Source organism: Grampus griseus (assembly GCF_964374135.1).
Source record: "Grampus griseus genome assembly, chromosome: 2".
NCBI classification, from domain to species: domain Eukaryota; kingdom Metazoa; phylum Chordata; class Mammalia; order Artiodactyla; family Delphinidae; genus Grampus; species Grampus griseus.
The window spans coordinates 47,480,446-47,504,699 of NC_139018.1; the positions used below are offsets into that span (position 1 = coordinate 47,480,446).

Sequence of the window (24,254 nt, forward strand, 5' to 3'; positions counted from 1 at the left end):
TCAGAGAGTGTTCTGCCTATGTTTTCCTCTAAGAGCTTTAGAGGAATCCAGTCTTACATTTAGGTCTTTAATCCATTTTGAGTTTATTTTTGTGTATGGTGTTAGAGAATGTTCTAATTTAATCTTTTACATGTAGCTGTCCAGTTTTCCCAGCACCACTTATTGAAGAGACTATCTTTTCTACATTGTATATTCTTGCCGCCTTTGTCATAGATTGGGAGACCATGGGTGCATGGGTTTATCTCTGGGCTTTCTATCCTGTTCCATTGATCTGTATTTCTGTTTTTGTGCCAGTACCATACTGTTTTGATTGGATGCATATATATTTACAATTGCTAAATCTTCTTGTTGGCTTGATCCTTTGACCATTATGTAATGTCCTTTGTCTCTTGTAAAAGTCTTTGTTTTAAAGTCTGTTTTTTCTGGTGTAAGTATTGCTATCCCAGCTTTCTTTTGATTTCTATTTGCATAGAATACCTTTTTTCATCCCCTCACTTTCAGTCTGTGTGTGTCTTTAGATCTGAAGCAAGTCACTTATAGGTAACATATATATGGAATCCATTCAGCCACTTTATGTCTTTTGTTTGGAACATTTAGTTCATTTAGATTTAAAATAATTATTAAAGGTGTGTACTTACTGCTGTTTTGTTAATTGTTTTGGGGCTGTTTTTGTAGTTCTTTTTTTTTTTTTTTCCTTCTTTTGTTCTCTTGTGATTCAATGACTATCTTTATCGTTATGTTTGTATTTCTTTCCCTTTTTTGTATGTGTATGTATTATAGATTTTTGGTTTGTGATTACCATGAGGTTTATATATAGCTATATATATATATATAGAGAGAGAGAGAGTGTGTGTGTGTGTGTGTGTGTGTGTGATTATTTTAAGTTGATGATCTCTCGATTTCAAATGCATTTTAACAACCCTCCATTTTTACTCCCCTCCCCTCACAGTTACTGTTTTTGACATATTTTCATCTATTTGTTTTGTGTACCCCTTAACTGCTAATTGTGAGTATAGGTGTTTTACTACCTTTGTCTTGTAATCTTCCTGCTAACTTTGAATTTGATTGGTTTACTAACTTTATATTTGCCTTTATAGATGAACTTTTTCCATTCATAATTTTCATGTTTCTATTTGTGGCCTTCTTTTTCAGCTAGAGAAGTCCCTTTAACATTTTTTGCAAAGCTGGTTTGGTCGTGTTGAACTCTTTTAGCTTTTGCTTGTCTATTATATTTTTGATATCTCCAAATTTGAATGAAAGTCTTCCTGGGTAGAGTATTCTTTGTTGTAGGCTTTTGCTTTTCATAACTCTATGTACTCCCTTATGGCCTGCAGAATTTCTTCTGGGAAATCAGTTGATGGCCTTATGAGAGTTCCCTTGTACATAACTTATTGCTTTTCTCTTGCTGCTTTTAATATTCTCTCTTTATCTTTAATTTTTGGCATTTTAATTACAACGTATTTTGGTGTGGTCATCTTTGGTTTGATCCTGTTTGGGACTTTCTGTGTCTCCTAGTCTTGGATCTGTTTGCTTTCCAGGTTAGGAAGGTTTTCAACTATTATGTCTTCAAATATGTTCTCTGCCCCTTTCTCTGTCTCTTCTCCTTCTGGGACTTCTATAATGCAAATGTCAGTACACTTGATGTTGTCCCACATGTCTCTTAAACTGTGTTTATTTCTTCTTATTTTTTCTGTTTAGCATCAGTGATTTCCACTACTCTGTCTTCCAGCTCGCTAATCCTTTCCCCTGTATCATTTAATCTACTGCTGATTCCGTCTGGTGTATTTTTCTTTTCAGTTGTTGTATTTTTCATCTCTGTTTGGCTCTTCTTTGTATTTTTTAAATCTTTGTTAAAAATTTTTAACTTCTTCCTCTGTTCATCCATTCTTCTTCTGAGTTCTTTGATCATTTTTACAATCATTACATACATCCCAGTTACATACAATCCCATTACATACATCCCAGTTTTGGGAACTACTTTGTTTCATGTATTTTGAAGCTCTGTTATTAGGTGCATACACATTTAGGATTGTTACATCCTTTTGATGGAATAATGCTTTTATCATTTTGAAGCATGTCCTTTTATCTCTGGTTTATTTTTTGTAGTGTAGTCTACTTTGATACTTACTTTGTCTCTCCTGACTTTCTTTTGATTAGTACTTGCATGTTATATCTATTCCTGTTCTTTTACTTTTAAATTTGCAAGTGTCTTTTTTTTTTTTTTTTTTTTTTTGCGGTACGCAGGCCTCTCACCGCTGTGGCCTCTCCCGTTGCGGAGCACAGGCTCCGGACGCGCAGGCTCAGCGGCCATGGCTCACGGGCCCAGCCGCTCCGCGGCACGTGGGATCCTCCCGGACTGGGGCACGAACCCGCGTCCCCTGCATCGGCAGGCGGACTCTCAACCACTGCGCCACCAGGGAAGCCCTGCAAGTGTCTTAATATACCTATTGGATGTTGCTTTTTAAAATCCATTCTGACAATCCCTGCCTTTTATTTGGTGTTTTAGGCCTTTTGTATTGAATGTGATTAATGCCACATTTGAGTGTAAATTTACCATCTTCCTAGTTTTCTGTTTGTCCCATTTATCTTTGTTCCTTTTTCTCCTCTTTTGCTGCCTTCTTTTGGATTGAGTTATGATTCTTTTTTATCTTCATTATTAACTTCTGGGGATACCTTTTTCATAGTTATCCTGGTTTGTGCTCTATCCTGTTTTTTAATTTTTCCACCACTCTGTGTGTGTGTGTGTGTGTGTGTGTGTGTGTGTGTGTGTGTGTCAGTTTGGGTAACTTCTTTTGATTTACTTTAAGTTAACTGATTCTTTTCCTGTGCTGTGTTGAGTCTACTGATGAACCCATCAAAAGTATTCTTTATCTCTCACTGTGTTTTTTAATTTCTAACATTTTTTATTTTTGTAGTTTCCATCTCTGCTGAAATTATCCATTTGATCATGCATGTTGCCCACCTTTTCCACTAGAGCCTTTAGCATATTAATCATAGTTATTTTAAATTCTCTAATATTTCCAACATCTGGGACATCTCTGGTCTAGTTCTGTTGATTGTTTTGTCTGTTGATGGTCTGCTTTTTTTCTTTTTTCTTCCTCTTCTTTGTATGTCTCAATTATTTGCTGAAAGCTGGACATTTCATGTTGGACAGTAGAGTATTTATGCCTAGAATTAGGCACACCTGGTCTTTTGTTAGGCCTTTAGCTGGGGAGGTTGATCAATCTAATTGGGGATTGAACTGGGTTTGGATCTTATTACTACAATAGTTAAAATCAATGCACTACAGGCATAAAATTGCCTTCTTTACCTTGTGTTTAGATTGGTGGCTGGTTTACCAAAGGGTTTTTTTCCATGCGCTTACCCTTCCCCAGGAGTAGATTGAATGTTTGCTGTATTGGTGATAATGGTGGGAGTGGAGAAAGGGCCATTCTCTGTTGTTCTGATGCATTTTCATTCTTAGGGGCAATATGTTTGAGTCTTAAGAGTGAGGTCTTCTCAGTGGTTTTACCCCTGCCCCAGCTGTAGGGTCTAGACCCAGGACAGCATCCTGCCCCTACACCAGGGGTAGTTTGTTTTTTGTTTTGTTTTTGTTTTGCTTGTTCGTTTCTGTTGCCTTTTCCCAACTGATATGAGTCTTCATCTGTACCCTAAACACAACAGAATTTGCTGCCCTTCTAGCAGCAGCTTAACATCTTTGCTCTATAGGTGAGAGAGGAAGGCTCCAGGCAAGGCTTCATATCTTTCCCACAGCTACTGGTATCCCTCTCCCCTAGGCTTGCACCATGAAAGGATACTTTTTCAGGTTTCTCACCCCTCCCCCAGTCTTTCTTAATGAGCTCCTCATGAAATTTTTGGAGAAGGGGGTGGGTGCAAAGGGTGCAGTTTCCCTTTGTGTCCCTTCAGATACAGTTTCCTTTTGTGTCTTCCAGGGGTTCTGTTTTCCTGATGTAACCCACACTTGAACTTTTGCAATTTGTTAAAAATTTTAGCTGAAATTTTTTTACTGGCTTGTATGGCATCTGGTGTAAGTAAATAAGTGCTCACATTTTGTTTCTCCCTATTTTCCCTTGCATATTGTATTAGTTAGTTGCCCTGTGTCCTTAGGTCTCTGAAGGGTGTAAGAAGACATAATTTTACAAATTAAATGTGGTTTTTTTTTGTTTTCAGGGTAGGAGCAACAGTCTTTCAGCTTTCTACATCCCAAACAAAGGCTGAAATTCAGTTGTACTTCTTTGTATATGTAGTTGCTCTAGGATTTACACTGAACATCTTTAATTTGTCACAGTCTAACTTCAAAAGTTATATTTCATTTCATGTAGAGTACAAGAAAAACCATATTATTGTTCTTCCATTTATTCCCTCATAGCCTTTTTGCTATTGTTTTATACATTTTACTATTACATATGTTATAAAATATTTTTGCTTTAAGCAATTTTTAAAAGAGATTTCTTTAAACGAAAGGAAAAGTCTTATATTTACCAAAATTATCATTTCTATTATTTTTCATTCCTTTATGTAGCTTCAAATTTTCATCTAGTTCTTCTGCTTAAAGAACTTTTTTTTGGGTTTCTCATACTGTGAATCTGCTGGTGATAAATTCTTTTAGCTTTTATCTAAAAAGTCTTTATTTCTCCCTCATTTTTGAAAGATAATTTTGCTGGATATAGAATCCTAGGTTGACATTTTTCCTTCAGAACTTTAAACATGTCACTCCACTACCTTTCACTTGTGTGGTATTTGAGAAGTATGCTGCTACTTTTATCTTTCTTCTAGATGTCATTTTCTTTTTCTGGCAGCTTCCCCCACTCCACCTTTTCCCACTTTATTGACGATTTTCTGCAGTTTGATTATGATGTGTCTTGGTGTGGTTTTTTGTTTTTTTTTTTCCTGCATTGGGTCTTTGTTGCTGTGCATAGGCTTTCTCTAGGTGCGGCGAGCAGGGACTACTCTTCATTGTGGTGCATGGGCTTCTCATTGTGGTGGCTTCTCTTGTGGAGCATGGGCTCTAGGTGCATGGGCTTCAGTAGTTGTGGCACGCAGCCTCAGTAGTTGTGGCTTGCAGGCTCTAGAGCGCAGGCTCAGTTGTTGTGGTGCACAGGCTTAGTTGCTCTGCGGCATGTGGGATCTTCCTGGATCACGGCTCAAACCTGTGTCCCCTGCATTGGCAGGTGGATTCTTAACCACTGCATGGGAAGTCTGGTATATTTTTCATTTCTGATGTATTTTCCATGTCTAGAAGTTCAGTTTTAGGTATTTTTTTGTCTTCCACTTTATTCCTCATTAGGTTTGTTTTCCTCTGCCTCCTGGAATCTAGGGAGTGTGTGACTGTTTTAACATCTTTGTCTGATAACTTTACCATCTGTGCTGTTTCTGAATCTGTTGCTGTTGATTGACTTTTCTCCCTGCCTAAGGGTTGAATTTTCCTGCTGCTTTGAATACCTGTTCTTTCTTTCCTTCTCCTCCCCTCCCCTCCCCTCCCCCCTCCTCTCCTCCCCTCCTCTCCCCTTCCCTCCCCTTCTCTTCTCTTCCCACCTCTTCCCTTCCCTTCTCTTTTCTTTCTTCCTTCCTTTCTTTCTTTCTCTCTCTCTCTTTCTTTCTTTCATGCCAGATGTTATAAATTTTATATTGTGTGCTGGATTTTGTAGGATTCCTTTAACATTGTTGGACTTTGTTTTAGTACACATTTGTCACTTCAGATTAGTTTGATCCTATCGAGGCTTTCTTTTGAGCTTTATTAGGGTGGTGAGAGCAGCCTTTAGTTTGGGGATAGTTTATTCCTGCTACTGAAGCAGTACCTTTCTGAGAACGTTACTCATTTCCCCATGGAATAGGTCTTTTTTGCTCTGATTGATTAGAACTTGAACTGTTCCTAGCTCTATCTGAGCTCTGGAGATTGTTCCACCTACCCTTTCCAGTGGTCCTTTTCCCTGACCTCAGGTAGTTTCCTCCCATGCGTGCATAGGGGAGTATTTGACCAAAGACTCAAGGGAACTCCTCTAGAGAATTCCAGCACTTTCTTTCTGGAAAGCCCTCCACTTTCCAATATTTTGCCTCACACATTCTAGCTATCTTGACCTCCCTGAACTGTGAGCCATTTCACTACTGAGCAAGACCACTGGACTCTGTGTGGGTTACCTCTTCCTGTGCTGTAGGCTGGAAACTCCAGGCACAAAGCTTGGGCAGTTGTAGGAGTTCTCTCATGATCACTGTCCTCCCCTGCCTATTGTGCAATATCTGAAAGCTCACTGTTCCGTGTGTTCTGTCTGATTTTCTAGTTAAGGTAGGATAGTAAATCCAGTATGTGTTGCTGGAAGTAGTAGTCTACTTTTGGCTAGAAGTCTGTCCTTCCAGTTTAGCAAACTGATTTAGTCTCTCACTTCTTGATCTTTCTTTATTTCTCCCTTTATTAGGCACAACCTACTACTCTCATATCCTGCATGCCTTCCTTCCCAGGAATGTTGGAATAGACAAAGATAATACCTTTAGTAAGCTAATATGGATCAAGTGGCTGTTTGCCACACAGACTAGAATTGAGACGTCTTCTGCAGCTGTTTTCATATAGGGCTGTAGAATAGAAGTGATTTGTACATCAGAACTCTTTGCTGTTGCCTCTTTTTGCTGGCATACCACCTGTAGCCTAACAGACCAGTTGCTGCATTTAATTTCTCATGCTTCCTAGTCTCCACCTTTCTTTTACCATCTTATTTCTTCTAACTCAATGTAAAAACAGACCCTTGAGGATCTGTTTTCACATTCAAAGGACGCACCTTTTATTGATATCACCAGGAAGTAAATTGGAGCACTGGATTAAGCTGCCAGTCACGTGTGTCTGTGATCCCATCTGCAAGTCTTAGCTTATACTTAGTTTTTGGTTTTCTTTTTTATGTATATATATATATATATATATGTATATATATATAAATTTATTTATTTTTTGGCTGTGTTGGGTCTTCATTGCTGCGGGCTTTCTCTAGTTGTGGCGAGCAGGGGCTACTCTTCGTTGCAGTATGCGGGCTTCTCACTGCGGTGGCTTCTCTTGTTGTGGAGCATGGCTCTAGGTGCACGGGCTTCAGTAGTTGTGGCACGTGGGCTCAGTAGTTGTGGCCCACGGGCTTAGTTGCTCTGCGGCATGTGAGATCTTCCCAGACCAGGGCTCGAACCCGTGTCCCCTGCATTGGCAGGCGGATTCTTAACCACTGTGCCACCAGGGAAGTCCCTAGTTTTTGGTTTTCTGAGCCTGCTTTTCTGGTTGTCATAGTGTGAGGTTTTCATTTTGGAAGAGATGATGGGGGAAAAGGAGGCTAGGTAAATCAAATGGCTGAGGATTCTAGAAAGCTAGTCTTGATATAGTCAGATTTAACTGCTGCATGTGGTTTTAGATATAGTGTGTATACAATAATGCCATAATTTGGAATGGGATTTTATGGTTTACAGAATGCTTTCATATAAGTTATTTTATTAATCACTATTATAACTCTGCAGTGAGATAGAATATCCTTATGTTACAGATAATAAACTGAGGCTCAGAGAAGTTAAGGATGGAACTGGAATTAGAGCCCAGGCCTTCTGAGTCCTTAACCAGTTCCTTTCTGCTGTATCACAGCATCCATGATGTCATAGCTTATGCCATGTGAAGTCAGATGTGAAGATTATATGCCAACAATACCTAATATCCTGGAGTATTTTGTAACCTATGTAAGAGTAACTTGCCCGTTTTTACTGCTACTTATTCCTTCTATTTGATGATTTTCTGAATATGTTCCTCATATAAGTTCCTTGTGACTTTAGTCTTAGGAACTTCTCAAATGTTTTCCTCAGCTTTAGTTTTTCTTTTGATTTTGACCCAACATAGAGCTTAAATTCTGATGATCACATTTCACTTATGGCTAGTTAACCTGCCTGAAGAGAAACTGTTTTGACAGTCTGACATTTGTTTGCCAGCTTCCTAAATTTTGTGCTACTCTTTTATAATATGAATTGTTTTCTTTCAGTACTTTTTTTTTTTTAAATCAGCAGGTCACATTTTATTTCATTCCACAATACTCATCTAATGTCTACTAGATAAAAGAAGGGAGTGATCACCTCTACCTCAAGTTTATAAAAAGCTTTCCAGAGAAATGTATGCTTGATTTGGATCTTAAAGAAGGGTGTTATTGGCAGAGGAAATAGCATGTTTAAAGGCCTGGAGTTATGAAGGAAGATAATGCATGCAGAGGACACAGGCTCTCTTTGGGAGGAGCATTGGAAATAAGGTAGAAAAGAGTGGAAGAGGGAAACTGGGTAGATAGATAGAGACTAGATCAGGACAGGCCATTTCATACTGAAACTTTTATCCTATGAAAATGAAACATTGGAAGGTATAAAATGGAGTAATTACTTGACCAGTTTTGCATTTTAAAATTATCATTCTGACAGCCATGTGGAAGATAAGTGGAGAGCCAGGTGGGGGGAAGGGATAAATTAGGAATTTGGGAGTAACATAGACACATTACTACATATAAAAGAGATAAACAAGGACCTACTGTGTATAGCACAGGGAACTATACTCAATATTATGTAATAACCTATATGGTAAAAGAATCTGAAAATGAATATATGTATGTGTAAATCACTTTGCTGTACACCTGAAACTAACACATTTTAAGTCAACTATACTTCAATAAAAGGTAATTAATTTAAAAATGTAAAAAAAAAAATAAGTGGAGAGCCAGAAAAGTGATATATCATAATCAGGGAGACTAGTTAAGGAGTTACTGCAGTACTGCAAGTGAGAAACCGTGAGGGTCTAGGGCAACCATCCCCAACCTTTTTGGCACCAGGGACCGATTTCGTGGAAGGGTGGGGAGGGAATGGTTCAGGCGGTAATGAGATCAGTGGTTCAGATGGTAATGTGAGCGATGCAGGGGGGATGGTTCAGGCGGTGAGGTGAGTGATGGGGAGCGGCACATGAAGCTGCGCTCACTTGCCTGCCACTCACCTCCTGCTGTGCGGCCCGGTTCCTAACAGACTGGTGCTCGGCCCAGGGGTTGGGGACCCCTGGTCTTAGGGCATCACTCTTTGAATGGTTATTGAAGGGGTAGAGGAAAATATTAAGAAAGTAGAATGTACGCTATCAGTGCAATATGAGTAAAAGGAAGGGTGGTCCAGGTTATCGCTAATGTTTTTAACTTGGGTGGGTTGTGGAAGAACAGGTTTCCCACCCAGGTCCATCTTGGGGTGCCAGAGGGAAGTTAAATAACAGTTTATTTTGACATTGCATTTAAGGTGCCTATTGTACACCCAGGTAGAAACTTTCACTAGGCATTTGGATAAATAGGCCTGGAGCTCAGAAGAAAACAGTGCTGCAATTAAAAATGCAAAAATCCTCATAATTTAAACTGGTGGTTTCTAAAATGGGGTATGCAAACTCTATATTGTGTGTTAGAACAAAAATGTTTGAATACATACTTACTTTCTGTTTCATCTTTTAAGTTTTCTCTTTTTGTATGTTTTGTAATGTATAAAACATTTTAGAACAGTAATGCATATGCATGATTTATAAACAAGTACATATGTATGAGAATATGCTTAAAATATTTTTGGAGATACTAATCTAAACTGGTTGGAACTAGTGATCAGTCTGAACATTTTGCTTTACAATAATAACCTCGAGGACTTTTTAAAAAATACATATTTCTAGACCTTACCTCCAGAGACTGATTTATTAAGTGTGTAGCAGGAAATATGAAAACTTCATCCTTTAATTTAATTCCACAGGTAATTCTGATAATTGGCCAAGTTTGAGAATCACACATTAAAACTGGAAAATATGTAGAGTATAGAAAGAGAAGATAAGGAAAAGATAGGTTTAAATGACACTTTGCTGATTCTAAAAGCTCCAACTATGTTAATTCTTATTCTTTTGATTTTAATAATCTGATAGAATGGCCATAGTCAGTATTGAATTGATTATCTCCAATAAGCTAAAATTAACATTAAAAATTCAAAAGTCTTTTAATGTTATATATTCCATTTTTGGCACAGGTTTCTCTCCCATATCTATGCAAATTATATCAAACATTCAAGTACCTAGAGAGAATATGTACCTTAAGCATGTAAAATTCTGCATTACTTAGATCTTCGATCCTTCAGAATATTAACCTTGGAAGGCTAAGGGCAAAAAGGTATATGAGTTAAAGCCTATTCTCCATTTTGAAATGGAGAGATTGCTAACAACATCTAAAAACTGCCTTCTGTGAATGAAAGTATGAGAAAAGGATGAAAATGTAATGTGAATTCCTGGAAGGATCATGTAGTAAAAACTTTTGAGGACTGTTACGGGCTGAATTGTGTCCCCCCACAAACTTATATGTTAAAGTCCTCACTGCCATCACCGCAGAATGTGATCGTATTTCTAGGTAGGACCTTTAAAGAGATGATTAAGTTAAATGCCATTAGGGTTGGCCCCAATCTAATCTGACTGCTGTCCACATAAGAGGAGGAAATTTGGACACACAAAAAGACAACAGGGATACACATGCACAGAGTAAAGACCATGTGAGGCCATAGTAAGAAGGTGGCCATCTGCAAGCCAAGGAGAGAGGCCTCAGAAGAAACAAAACCTGCTGACATTTTGATCTTGGACTTCTACCCTCCAGAACTGCAAGAAAATAAGTTTCTTTTATTTTAACTACCAAGAATGTAGCATTTTGTGGGACTTCCCTGGTGGCGCAGTGGTTAAGAATCCGCCTGCCAATGCAGGGGGCACAGGTTCTATCACTGGTCCGGGAAGATCCCACATGCTGTGGAGCAACTAAGCCCATGCGCCACAACTACTGAGCCTGCGCTCTAGGGCCCGTGAGCCACAGATGCTGAGCCCACATGCCATAACTACTGAAGCCTGCATGCCTAGAGCCCTGCTCTGCAGCAAGAGAAGCCACCACAACGAGAAGCCCGTGCACCACAACGAAGAGTAGCTCCCACTCAGTGCAACTAGAGAAAGCCCACGTGCAGCAATAAAGACCCAGTGTGGCCAAAAATAAATAAATAAACAAACAAATAAATAAAATAACATTTAAAAAAAGCCAATGTATTTCCCAAAGGCAGTAATAAGTACTATCTTTAAAAAATAATAATAATAATGTGGTATTTTGTTATGGTAGCTCTAGCAGACTAATAGAAGGACAGTAAACCACTTATTCAGCTTTACAGTTACACTAGTGAAGAAATAAATATATGCAGGTTTTAAAACTCTTATGGTCTTGTTTCTTGAGTCAAAAGAAACAAAAATTATTTAAGGTATAATTATATTACCCAGAGTTTCTTACCCCTATGAAATTGATTTAAATTGGTGAGTCATAAATATTAACAGTAGCTTTTGCCTCAATATAATTTAGTATTTTTAGTGTAATTGTTACTTTCAGATGGGATCCCTGGTATGTTTTGAGGTATAGGTATTTCTTTCATAAGATAGAATTTTTTATGATTGCTAGGAACTAATGAAATTTTGCAATTATAACATTTGTAGCTAAGCTAAATGATGATTAGGATAATGACTGTTTAGTTACCTTTGTCCTACAGTATTCCTCCAGATTATAGTTCCTGTCTAGTGAATGAGCAAGTCGTCAGGTATTAGAATGGAAGGTAGCATTTTGTTATCTAGTTCCTAATTTACTACCTTTCATTCCATTTACCAATTAAACATTATTATTTTCATGCATAATGTTTTTCTTATCACCCACATTTTGAGAAAGTCAGTTTGTTACTTTTAATCTTGATTTTTATTATGAATTATCTCAAGTATATACAAAAGTCTAGATTATATAACCACCAGTCAGTACTCCCCCTTGTTTAGCTTTTTAAGCATTATAGATATAATCAAAATCTCCTCTGCAACTTCTCCCGTTCCCTTTTCTTCAGTCCAAAAGTAATCACTCTCTTAGATTTGCTGTTTATTCCCATATGTTTTTTAGATTATTAGATTAGTATTCACATCGACAGTTTTTGGTCTGTTTTAGTAACTTTATAGTGCCATTCTGTTGCCATTCTGTGCCTCTGCAGTTTGCTTTCTGGTTCAGCTTAGGATTTTGAGATTTATCCATGCTGACACATGTAACTCCAGCTACTTGTTTTCTCTGTATATAATAATATTCCACTGCATGAATTTACCACAGTTTGTTTTCCTCTTTGGACACTTAGGATGTTTGCAGTTTTTTGCTATTATAAACAGTGCTGTAATAAAAAATTTTCTATACATCTCCTTGTACAAATGTGCCAGAATTTCTGTAGAGTATATACCTAGGAATGGAACTGTTTCTCTGATTACCAGTGAATCTGAGCATATTTCATATTATAGTTTTATTGACTGTTTGGATTTCCTGTTCTGTGAAAATCTTGTTATATCAGAGTCCAGCCGGGAGACAGAAACCACACAGTAATTTCAACAGAGAAAGTGTAACATGAAGAATTATTAACAGAGGAATGAAGTCACAGGACAAGGAGAACTCTATGAAACATACAGAAATAGCAGATGCAGGTAGCAGCCACCATCCCTAGGACTGAGAAAGAGCACTCAAGGAAGAGGCTATTTCCTCTCAGTGTTGAGATTCTGACCCAGAGAGTGTGACAGTAGTCACTGAGGTGCTATCCCTCTGGGACTGCTGGAAATCTGCCCTCTGGAGTGCTGAGGGGAATACTTCCACAGGAACTCGCCACAGGCTGCCTGAGCGGGTGTGGAAAAAGTATTTCAAGGGGAGGTGCCTAGCAGGTGACATTCCACAGTGAAACTGCCTGCAGGGCTGTGGTCCTGGGCAAAGCTGCCCATGGGAGGGTGCCACTGCTGTTAGCACCTGGGCACTAAAAAATAAAATTCACTCCCTGCAAGAATTCAATAAGGTGAGCACACTGGAACCAGAGAGAGAAACCCCTTCCTCATCCATTATAAAGGACAATTTGGTAGAAGTGATTCAGCAAAATGTTAGCCACATAATGGTTTAAGTGGGCCTCTGTGGGGCTGCTCTAGAACCCTAGCCACCATTTATAGCGTTAATCCTATGAGAAGTATGTTCAGAGTACTAGACAGTAAATACTAGGTATTAAGTATTTTTCTTAATCTTCCACCTGTTTTCTATCCTCCTTGTCTCTCATATCTCCTTCCCCTTATGTCTTCTAATTTTCTTATATCTCATCCTTTCTTATTTCTTCTTCCTCTGAATAGCAATACTCCACCATTCCTATTTTCCGTTACTCTGTGACTTCCTTCATCTTTAAGTCCTCTGTGGTCAGATGTGCTCTGTAAGTTTCTAGAGCAGCGAATTATAGGCATGCTTTGTACCCAGGTGTGTAAAGCTGTAAGGGCATAGTGAAGCTGGAGGGAAAGTGTCAAGACTTTCTCTCTATACATATCATACATTGCAAAGTACAATATGGGTTAAAATAGTTCTTGAAAACAGTCCTTTAGAAATCTTATAATTGTTCCCTCTGCCTTCTGGTATAAGTCTAGCTTTTTAATACCTAAAATTCTTTTTTTTTTTTTTTTACAATGTATGTATGTATTTATTTATTTTTGGCTGTGCCAAGTCTTAGTTGCAGCATGCGGGATCTTTGTCGCGGCATGCAGGATCTGTTTTAGTTGTGGCATGCGAGATCTTTAGTGTGGCATGCGAACTCTTAGTTGCAGCATGTGGGATCTGGTTCCCCAACCAGGGATCGAACCTGGGCCCCCAGCATTGGGAGCGTGGAGTCTTAGCCACTGGACCACCAGGAAAGTCCCAATACATAAAATCCTTTTTCCCAGAATTCCCCTACCCACACATAAGAGATCCACTCAGGCTTTTGCTTAAATGAAGGAAGTGTTCATAGTGGAAAATGGACCTTGTAATTGTTTTCTAGTCAAGGAGAACCCACGTTTTTCTTTTGATTCCAGTAAAGGCCCATCTTTTATTATGATTTGCCTAAGAGTTATAATTAGGATAATAACTTGGTTATTTTCTTCCAGGCAGGTGGTAATGATAAGTACTAGTCTTTATTAAGTTTAAATTGACTTTCAATGAGTGTTTTATAAATGAAACGTAATTCTTTGTTAATCTAGTTCCAGCATATTAATTTAATCCATTAGCCCTTTGAAAAGTTTGTCTCTGGTCCCTGTCTACATACTCTGTTGTATAACAGATGTATCCAGATCTTTCCATTCCATAACTACAAAGTGAGGTGACATTTTAAATATATATCTGTGCAAGCCCCTATCAGCATGAGATTCTGTTGCATATGATTTTTAAAAGCCAGAATAACAGTGGCTTTAAACACAAAAGGGTCTATTTCTCTGTACTTAGAGGAAATATGGATGTCTAGAGTTCAGGGCTATGTGACAGCTCCACTGTAATCAGAGACAGAGGCTCCTTCTGTTATTCAGCTTTCCATTCGTTGTAAGTGACTTGATCTAAGAGAGTTTCAGGAGCTCAAGACATAGGTAGCAGAAAAGAAAGAGGAGAAGGTCAAAGAGCTGTACCACCAGTAATTTCTGCTGTATCCTATTACCCAGATTCAATCACATGACCAAACCTAGCTGCCCAAGGAGACCAGAAATAGTCTTTTTACTGAACATATTACTGCCCTGAATAAATTGGTATTCTTCTATAAGGAATAGGAGGAGGATAGATACAGGACGGGCATCTAGCAGTTTCTTCCAAAATATGTGATCTTTATTTTTGCTGAATGTATTAGGATTCTCCTGAGAATAACAGAGATGATAAGGAATTGGCTCGTGCAGGTTTGGAGGTTGGCGAGTCCGAAATTTACAGAGATGTCCCAGTTCAAATCCAGAGGCCAGCTGGCTACTGTTAGAGCCAGGAAGCACCAGTGTTCCTGTTCAAATCACCAAGCAAGAAGAGCTTAATATTCCAGTTTGAAGGCTGTTGACAGAATTCCTTCTTATTTGAGGGAGGGTTAGCCTTTTCTTCTATTCAGGCCTTCAACTGATTGGATGAGGCCCACCTACATTATGGAGGGCAGTCTCCTTTCCTCAGTCTATGGATTTAAATGTTAATCTCATCCAAAAACACCTACACATTGACATGTACACACTGCTATATTTAAAATAAATAACAAGGACCTACTGTATAGCACAGGGAACTGTGCTGAATATTCTGTAATAACCTAAATGGGAAAAGAATTTGAAAGAATAGATACATGTATATGTATAACTGAATCACTTTGCTCTACACCTGAAACTAACACAACACTGCTAATCAAATGTACTCCAATATAAAATAAAAATAGACAAATAAATAAAAACAGAAAAACAAAAACACCCTCACAGAAACACCCAGAATGTTTGACCAAATATCTTGGTACCCTGTGGCTCAGTCAAGTTGATACATAAGAGTAACCACTCTGCATATAAAACTAAAACATGTATATTACCGACATGCCAAACATTATAGATATTTATAATATGGAAACAGAAAGATCCTTATAGTCCCACGTCCCCAAGATATCTGTTAATAATAGTTTAGTGTATTTTTCTCCACTTATTTTCAGTACATATGTATACTTTTATAAAACAGGATTATACTATTTATACATATATATGCACATGCACAAATATATATACATGTAGTATGATTTAATTTTTTCATTTCTATTTTAGACATTATTCCATGTCTTCTGAGCATTATCTCACTATGGGTTATTATCCGTTCATTCATATTTTGATTTATTTAATGAATATTTTTAACACCTGCTGTGTGCCAAGCATCATTTACGTAGTCAATCATCTATTGGTAGAAATATAGGTCATTTCGTTTGTTTGTTTTTATTTGTTTTCTATTGTAAAATGAGATAAACATCTTTGTACTGTATCTTTAGGCATTTTTGCAAGAGTTCTTATAAAGTGTATTTCTAGAATTGATCTGTAAAAGATAGAAGTGTTTTTAGGTTTTAAAAGGTACTGCTAGGCCAGAGTTTCTCAGCCTCTGCACAGTTGACATTTTGGGCCAGACAATTCATTGTTGCTGGGAGGGGTGATGTGGGGTGCGGGGACCTGTCTTGTGCACTGTAGGATGTTTAGCAACATCCCTGGCCTAGATGCCAGCACCACCACCACCCCAAACCTTGATGAGTGAGGGATGAATCTGAGGGTGACTTAGGCGATAAAATGTATAGTCCTCAGTGTGTGTCCAGCTATAGTTGTAAGACACATGTAAGGAGGAGACATCTTGGATGACTTCCAGATTTCTGTCTTGGGTGACCAGCTAAATACTGTCAGCACACCACTTGCCATGATAGGGAATACAGGTGGAGTAACAGGTTTGTGTTCTGTTTTGTTTCTTCCAGGAAACTAATGTGTTCCATGGCTATTTGTGATTCTGGTAACTATTGATCTTTCTACTAGGAGATGTTCAGTTGGCAGTTGAATGTTTGGATGTAGAATTCAAGACAGAGGCCTGAACCAAAATGATGTAGTACTTGACCGCATACTGCTGGAATTCAAAGCTTAGGTGTAAAGCTCCCAAGACATCTATCCAGAGGATACATGCTTAGATTTATTTGGTTGGCCAAAAAGTGCCTTCGGTTTTTAAGTTAAAATAAAAGACACATTTTTAATTTTCACCAAGAAATTTATTGAAGAACATACTCACCCTTTTCTTCCACTGCCTTCTGCCATTTTTCAGGCAACTACATAAATCCATCTTCCCAAAATTTTTATCTTTTTGAGAAAAAAACGATTCCAGGGTGCCTTTTATAGTCTTCCAGGGAATTGAATTTTTTTCCATTAAGAGAATTTTTTCTTTTTGTTTTTTTGTTTGTTTGTTTTTTGCAGTACGCGGGCCTCTCACTGTTGTGACCTCTCCCGTTGCGGAGCACAGGCTCTGGACGCGCAGGCTCAGCAGCCATGGCTCACGGGCCCAGCCACTCTGCGGCACGTGGGATCTTCCCGGACCGGGGCACGAACCCGTGTCCCCTGCATCAGCAGGTGGACTCTCAACCACTGCGCCACCAGGGAAGCCCGAGAATTTTTTCTTTTTAATTTATTTATTTTTGGTTGCATTGGGTCTTCCTTGCTGTGCCCGGGCTCCCTCTAGTTGCGGCAAGCAGGGGGCCACTCTTTGTTGCGGTGCACGGGGCTCTCACTGCGGTGGCCTCTCCCGTTGCGGAGCACGGGCTCCAGGCGCACAGGCTTCAGCAGTTGTGGCGCACGGGCTGAGCCGCTCCACAGCATGTGGGATCCTCCCAGACCAGGTCTCGAACCCGTTTCTCCCGCATTGGCAGGCGGATTCCTAACTACTGCACCACTAAGGAGGCCCAAGAGAATTTTGTAAAGACCTAAATAAATGGAAATCCGGAGGTGCAATATCTGGTGAATACAGCAGATGAATCGGAACTTCCCAACCAAGCTGTAACAGTTTTTGCCTGGTCATCAAAGAAACATGCGGTCTTGCATTATCTTGATGGAAGATTATGCATTTTCTGTTGACTAATTCTGGATGCTTTTCGTCAAGTGCTGCTTTCAGTTGGTCTAATTGGGACAGTACTTGTTGGAATTAATCGTTTGGTTTTCCAGAAGGAGCTCATAATAGAGGACTCCCTTGCAATCCCACCATATACACAACATCACCTTCTTTGGATGCAGACTGGCCTTTGGTGTGGTGGGTGGTGGTTCATTTCGCTTGCCCCATGGTCTCTTCCATGCCACATTATTGTATAGTATCCACTTTTCATCACCTGTCACAATTTGTTTATAAAATGGAACGTTTTCATTATGTTTACATAGAGAATTGCATGCAGAAATATAGTCAAGAAGGTTTTTTTTTTTTTTTTTTGCTTAACTTACGTGGAGCCCAAACATCAAAGTGATGAACATAACCAAGCTGGTGCAAATGATTTCCAGCGCTTGATTTGGGTATTTTGAGTATGTCGGCTATCTCCCGCGTGCTATAACGTTGATTGTTCTCAATTAATGTCTCGATTTGATCACTGTCAACTTAAACTGAACTACCTGACCGTGAAGCATCGTCCTTAGAGAAATCTCCAGGAAAAAACTCTCAAACCACTTTTGACACATTCGATCAGTCACAGCACCTTCTCCATAGGTTGCACAAATCTTTTTTTGCATTTCAGTTGCATTTTTACCTTTCTTGAAATAATAAAGCATAATATGCTGAAAATGTTGCTTCGGTCTTCAATATTAAAATAGCTACACAAAAATTCACCAGTTTTGATAAGTTTTTTTAAATGCACGCTGATATGACAGCTGTCACATACAATCTAACAAAATTGTTTTGAATGAAGTGAAAGACTAAGTGCTACTAGAGCCATCTTATGAAAAAAACCGAATGAACTTTTTGGCCAATCCAATATTAGGCTCAAGAGAGGAAAGGATTTGAGAGTGTAGATGTGTGCTAAAACTTGTTTTACTCTTTTTAACTCTACTTTTTACTTCCATGGTTTTTATGGGGAGGCATGCTTGCCTCTGGTTTGTAAGTCTCATAATAGCCTGGCAATGTAAAATTTCCCAAATTATTTATTTAAAAATTACGAATACAACTAACTAGCCTGTATTTCTTGGGGAGAGAGATAAAAAGGGACCTTTTCCTGTTTGAGAATGTAGGTTGCATTGTGTGGTAGAAAGAGTTTGAGTGAACTTTGGAGTCAACATTGGTTAGAATCTTGGTTCTCATAATACTTGTTTGCCTCTAGGCAAATTATTTAGGTTCACTAAGAGTCATTTTACTCATTTGTAAAACTGGGGAAGTCATAGCTATCTTTAAGGTTACTGTTAAGATTAAATGAGATGAGCTTTTGGATGTGGAGGATAATGGCAGCTGTCCAAATCTAAATCTCTCCACACATTCTCCCCAAAAGCCACATACACATAAACCGTACATAGCTGACACCTTTTACTACGAGAGAGACAATACCACAAATTTTAAATTACTTGTAAGTAAAGAAACAGCAAATTACAGTAGTTCTTGTTACTGCTATAAACCTCTGAATCTGGAGACTGGGGCAGGCAGAGGCTTAAGAGACAGTGAAAATAGAGAGGAGATTAGAGGTTAAAATGAAGCACAAAGGCACCCTCAGAAAGAAAATGTCCTCCACACAACTGGCAAAATACGAACACAGGCTTGGGACTTGGTAATTCATAGCACTAACTGTAGGGAGGGTGTGTGAAAGTGAGAGGGACCAGAAGTAGTAACATCAGAGAAACATTGCTGGTGGGAGAGGAGAAAGAAAAGATACTGCCCCTTGGAGCCATGGCAATAAGAGGAAAGAAGAAGTAAGGAAAAAGTGAAGGGTCCTGGAGAAATGAAAGAAGAACAAGGCACACCAATCCAGTCTTCACTCACCACTACCACCACTGCCACCACCATAACATCCATCCATTAAAGGAGCTGCTCTTAATAATCTGCAGCAGCAGACACTCTGGAACTAAGAAGTCCATCCATAAAATGCTCATGAACAGAAATAAATTAAATGCCATACAAAGCTACTCTAAGAGGAATACAGAAAATGTGAGATCAGTACATTTCCACTGATTATAGTTCTTCCCCCAGAAGCAAACACAAAACAGAGAGAAACTGTATTGTAACACTCCAACCAAATATTCTCAAACAAACTTAGGGACATACTAATAGGGGCACTGATGAAAGGAATGTTGATGTAAGGGGCACTGATGAAAGGAAGGAAAACAACCAAAAGAATGAAAATGAGATGCAGAAAGAAGTAAAAAGCTTCAGAGAGGAAGTGGTTGAAATGCAATACAGGCAAAGGAAGACCCAACATACTTATAATTGGAGTCTCTGAAGAAGAAATCAGTGGAACAGAACTAATCCAAGGAAACTTTTCAGAAATAAGAGGAAAACTGAAATCTACAAATTAAAAGGACCCACCTTGGCAAATTGATTCAGAGCAATGAACTCTGAGTCATAAACTGTTAGAATTTAAAGACTAGTAAAACTGTTAGTAATTTTAAAGGCAAATTTTTTTCTGGGCCTCCTGGTGGGGGGAAAAAATCACATTACTAATAAAATTAGGCTTACATCAGACTTCTCTAGAATGCTATACAAAGGAAGGCTACAGTAGAGCATTTTTTAAAACTCAAGGAAACAAAGTTCAAGGTAGCCAACCTGTCCTTCAAGTATCAAGGCTATAGATAAGCAGCTTTGAACATGAAAGATTTTAAGAAATCTTTAGTGAGAATTTAATATATTGTAGATCCAAGACTAAAACAGTGGTGGGGACATGGGTGTAATTGTTATATGTAAGTGGGTAGAGAGAGAAAGGGGAAAATAGAATAAGATCATTCTCTATTATATAAGTAATAAGTGGGAATTTTGGATACCACTTAAAATGGACAGACCAGGTAATAAAAGTTTAAATAAACAAAAAAGAGACTTAGGACACTGTAAAATACATTCATACTCACACATGCATGTGTGAAGGTAACCCCTAGAACCAAAAATGCAAATATTCCTAAATACCAAAAGAATTTTTTTGAAAAGCAAAATCGTCAACTAGAGAGAGTAATAAGTAAAATCATCAACTAGAGAGAGTAAGAATAATAAAAAATAGTAATTATAGAAAAAGAGAGTTCAAACATATCAGTTATATCAGTAAGCATAAATGAGCTTAACTCACCTATTAAAAGATTTTAAATGGCTTCATAAAGCAAAACCCAATTCTGTGCTGTATACAAGAGACACATCTAAAACAGAGAAAAGGGTTAAAAATAAAGGGATGTACAAAAACATCACAGGCAAATGGAAGCAATAAGAAAGCAGGGGTTTTTGCGGTATGCGGGCCTCTCACTGTTGTGGCCTCTCCCGTTGCGGAGCACAGGCTCCGGATGCGCAGGCTCAGCGGCCATGGCTCACGGGCGCAGCCGCTCTGCGGCATGTGGGATCTTCCCGGACCGGGGCACGAACCCATGTCCCCTGCATTGGCAGGCAGACTCTCAACCACTGCGCCACCAGGGAAGCTCAGGGGGTTTGTAATCTTGATAGACAAAGTAGAATCTAGCACACACGCAAAAAATCATCAAACACAACAGAGTGTACTTTATAATGTTAAAACCCAAAATTTTCAACGAATTTATATTTTTGAGTATCTATCCACCAAATAACACAGCAAACATCTGACTATAGCAGAATTGCTATAGCAGAATAAAGGATAACGCAAGAAGAATTAGAAACACATAATAGGAGATTTTGAATACATCACAGTATAAGTCTGGTACAAGATGTTTCAGGATCATCTAGTAAATTTTGTTTCAAACCAGGAATTGGCCGTTTCTTTAAGGAAATGATATTTAGAGATCATGATCTTTATATCAGGAGTGCTCGCTTATACGGGGTTGGTCTTTATTTCTAGGCCTTTTTGGCACACAGAGCTTAGGATAATTTTTTTTTAATAGAAAATATACATCTTTATTTCATGCTGACATTTCTAATTGAAATTTAAAATACAGATTTATTTCTTTGATTTTTATATTTGTATCTCTTTTTACCTGTGCTAAAAATCTTGGTTTCTTATGATATTAATGTATTCTAATGATGAATAAAATTAATATATTCATCTTAATCTACAGTTTCAAATTAACAATACCAATATTATTACAATTATAACAGCGTAGCTACTGCAAAAGGTTTAAGATATGTTTGCTGTTCTTTTTGTACATGGGGTATATCCTAATATGTATATACAAATTACTGGGTTTTGAATCCTCTTGAAATAACTTCTCTATATGTGGTTAAACCACCAACTCTGTATAGTAAGGTTCATTTTTTTTTTAATTTTGCTTTTTAGTTTTAGGGTTTTGTTGTTTCAATTTTATTTTTGCTTTATGGGTTTTTAAAAAAGTTATTTTAAAGGATTCAAGATAACTTAGCTAACAGTTGTGGTTTATAAATAGCAACTAAAAGTCTTAGGTTTATGGGACACTGTTTAATCAAAGAAATGTTCAGTTTTTCAAAGAAATTTTTTCTCAGTTTTTTTCTGAAATGGTTGAGGAATTTACTGTAATTAAAAGTGTCACTTATTCCCGTATACTCGCTGGGAGCCCTTGACCTCCAAGGCAGCCCTAAAAAATGTACCACACTATGACAATACACATTATTTCTAAACTACTTGTGGAAATTTATCTCAGTATTTTCTAAGACATTGGAACTATCACTGGAGTCTTGCATGAAGTTTGTCAACCCCTTAGCCTACTAATTTTGGTTACTTGGGGCCTCAGTTACATAGGTAACGCTCCTCTCCCTTTCTAATGCCAAAGTACCTTTTACGTGTACTATTTAATACAAGTAAAATTATATGTTGTAAGCAAAATTATATACTGTGGCTTGATGTCTGAAATTTAAAACTTTAAATGATTCTATTGGATCACGAAAGTCTTTTTGCCACAGCAGTAGTAAGATATAAAATTGTAGTTACTATTTCACTTCCTGAGAGGTTGGATCCTAAAACGTATAATTCTGTGATTTCCCTTTTCAGAGTCCGATAAAATACCAGTAATGCGTGGACAGTGGTTTATTGATGGTACTTGGCAGCCGCTAGAAGAAGAAGAAAGTAATTTAATTGAGCAAGAACATCTTAGCTGTTTTAGAGGTCAGCAGATGCAGGAAAGTTTTGATATTGAAGTGTCAAAACCCATAGATGGAAAAGATGGTAAGACCAGTTAATATATTTAATATGTTTTGTAAACCAAGTAAGTTGTTGATAAAGTTTAGAGTGGTTCCTAAGTTTAAAATAGTAATTCAGAAGTGTTAGAATTTATACAATTTGATTATTTCAAACATTTGATTATTATTTTAGAATTTAAAACTGCTATAAATTTCTGAACTATTTCCATTTTTATTTTACTTAATATGTGTTTTCATGGACATGACACATGATTTACTATAAATGTACAAATTGTTATAATGTGCTCTCTGAATTAGTTCTTTTGAGTAGCTTTTTAGTCATCAAAGAAAATTGAACTTATAAAAAATCCCTTGTCATTATATCAAAAGAGCAGTTTTGCTAATATTTTAATGTTGGTTCTTTTCCTGAAGTTTAAAAAACTTTAATTTCTTTTGTATAAGTCCCTTTTAGGTGTCTCCATATTGATAACCGTATCAACTTTTAGTTTGAAACAGTCTACTCCTTATATTTCCTTATTTGGCATTTGGATAGTTTTTCTTTCAATAGTTTAAAATACTTATATACTAGCCAAGATTGCCATGTTTCATTATGTGTCTGATCTTGAGTAAAATTCAAAATGTGTGGTAAAGTTAAAAATACTTCTGTTGTTCCATTTACTGCAGGCAGTGGGATCAGCTATTCCGGTGAGTATAAACAGTACAGGTAGATTAGAATTTGTGGATTTCTCTAATTTTTTTTTTTTTCCTAAAAGTGTTTCTTCATCCATGCTTGCCTTTATTTGGGAAGTTTCTTGGCAAGCCCTACTTAATCTAGTGAATTAAACTATGAATTAAGTGATTTTTTTCCTTCTCCTTGTAAAACATCTATAAAGCAGAAAAACTCAATATTGATCAAGTAATTCACAGAATGCAGCTTGGTAAAAATGAATTATGTAGTTGGGAGCAATTGATTACATAACATAATTAATTACAAAACAATAAGCTTTAAATTGGCTTTTTTCCCCCTTATTGTTAATAACGTTCCAAGTCTTTTCTCTCTCCTATTCCTTACTCTTTTATCTCTCTCTGAACACACACACACAGACACACACACACACACACACACACACACACACACACACACAACACACACATGCAGGGAAACTGTATACTTTAGCTTATACCAAGTAAAAATATCTTTGTACCTTTAAAAGTCTGCATAATTGAGGAAAATGGTGGCTTCTAAATAAATTGGTAATTAGATCTAAGAAATGTCTATTATGTGCCAGATACCATATTCTAGGAATTTTAAATATTTCATTTTGCTAATGCCTGGAGTCAACTATGTTCTTATTTCACTGTGAAATTCAAGCTCAAGGTTCTTACAAATCAATATATAAAGAACAGTTCAGTATCTATAAAGCAGAACTGTATCTATATTCCTGCAGATTGCCATAAAGACAATACTCTGGTTAAAGCACAGATAGCAAATTTTGTATATCTCTGATCTTTTATTAGTGACTGAAATATTTTGGAACCTCTCATCACCACTATCAAAATAACCACAAAAGCCTACTTCATAGTATTTGAAAGACTGAACTCTTTTCAAAATTTCATTCCTATTGGGAAAGGCTGAGTTCTGGATTTTTTCCT

The 24,254-nt window shown here is 37.6% G+C and overlaps 1 protein-coding gene across 5 annotated transcripts in view; it reads left to right on the forward strand.

Annotated features, from left to right (window-relative positions):
* The window catches only part of DDHD1 (DDHD domain containing 1), a gene marked incomplete at its 5' end in the record, with an annotated part of 91,385 nt that overhangs the window by 16,480 nt on the left and 50,651 nt on the right, over positions 1–24,254 (forward strand). For 3 of the 5 annotated variants that reach the window (XM_082649000.1, XM_082649001.1, XM_082649002.1), the window contains one exon: positions 22,474–22,647. In XM_082649000.1, the coding sequence (XP_082505126.1) occupies positions 22,474–22,647 (174 nt within the window). Of the gene's footprint in view, positions 1–22,473; positions 22,648–23,285; positions 23,307–24,254 lie in introns of all 5 variants that reach the window. The other 2 variants (XM_082648999.1, XM_082649003.1) reach the window with 1 other exon arrangement.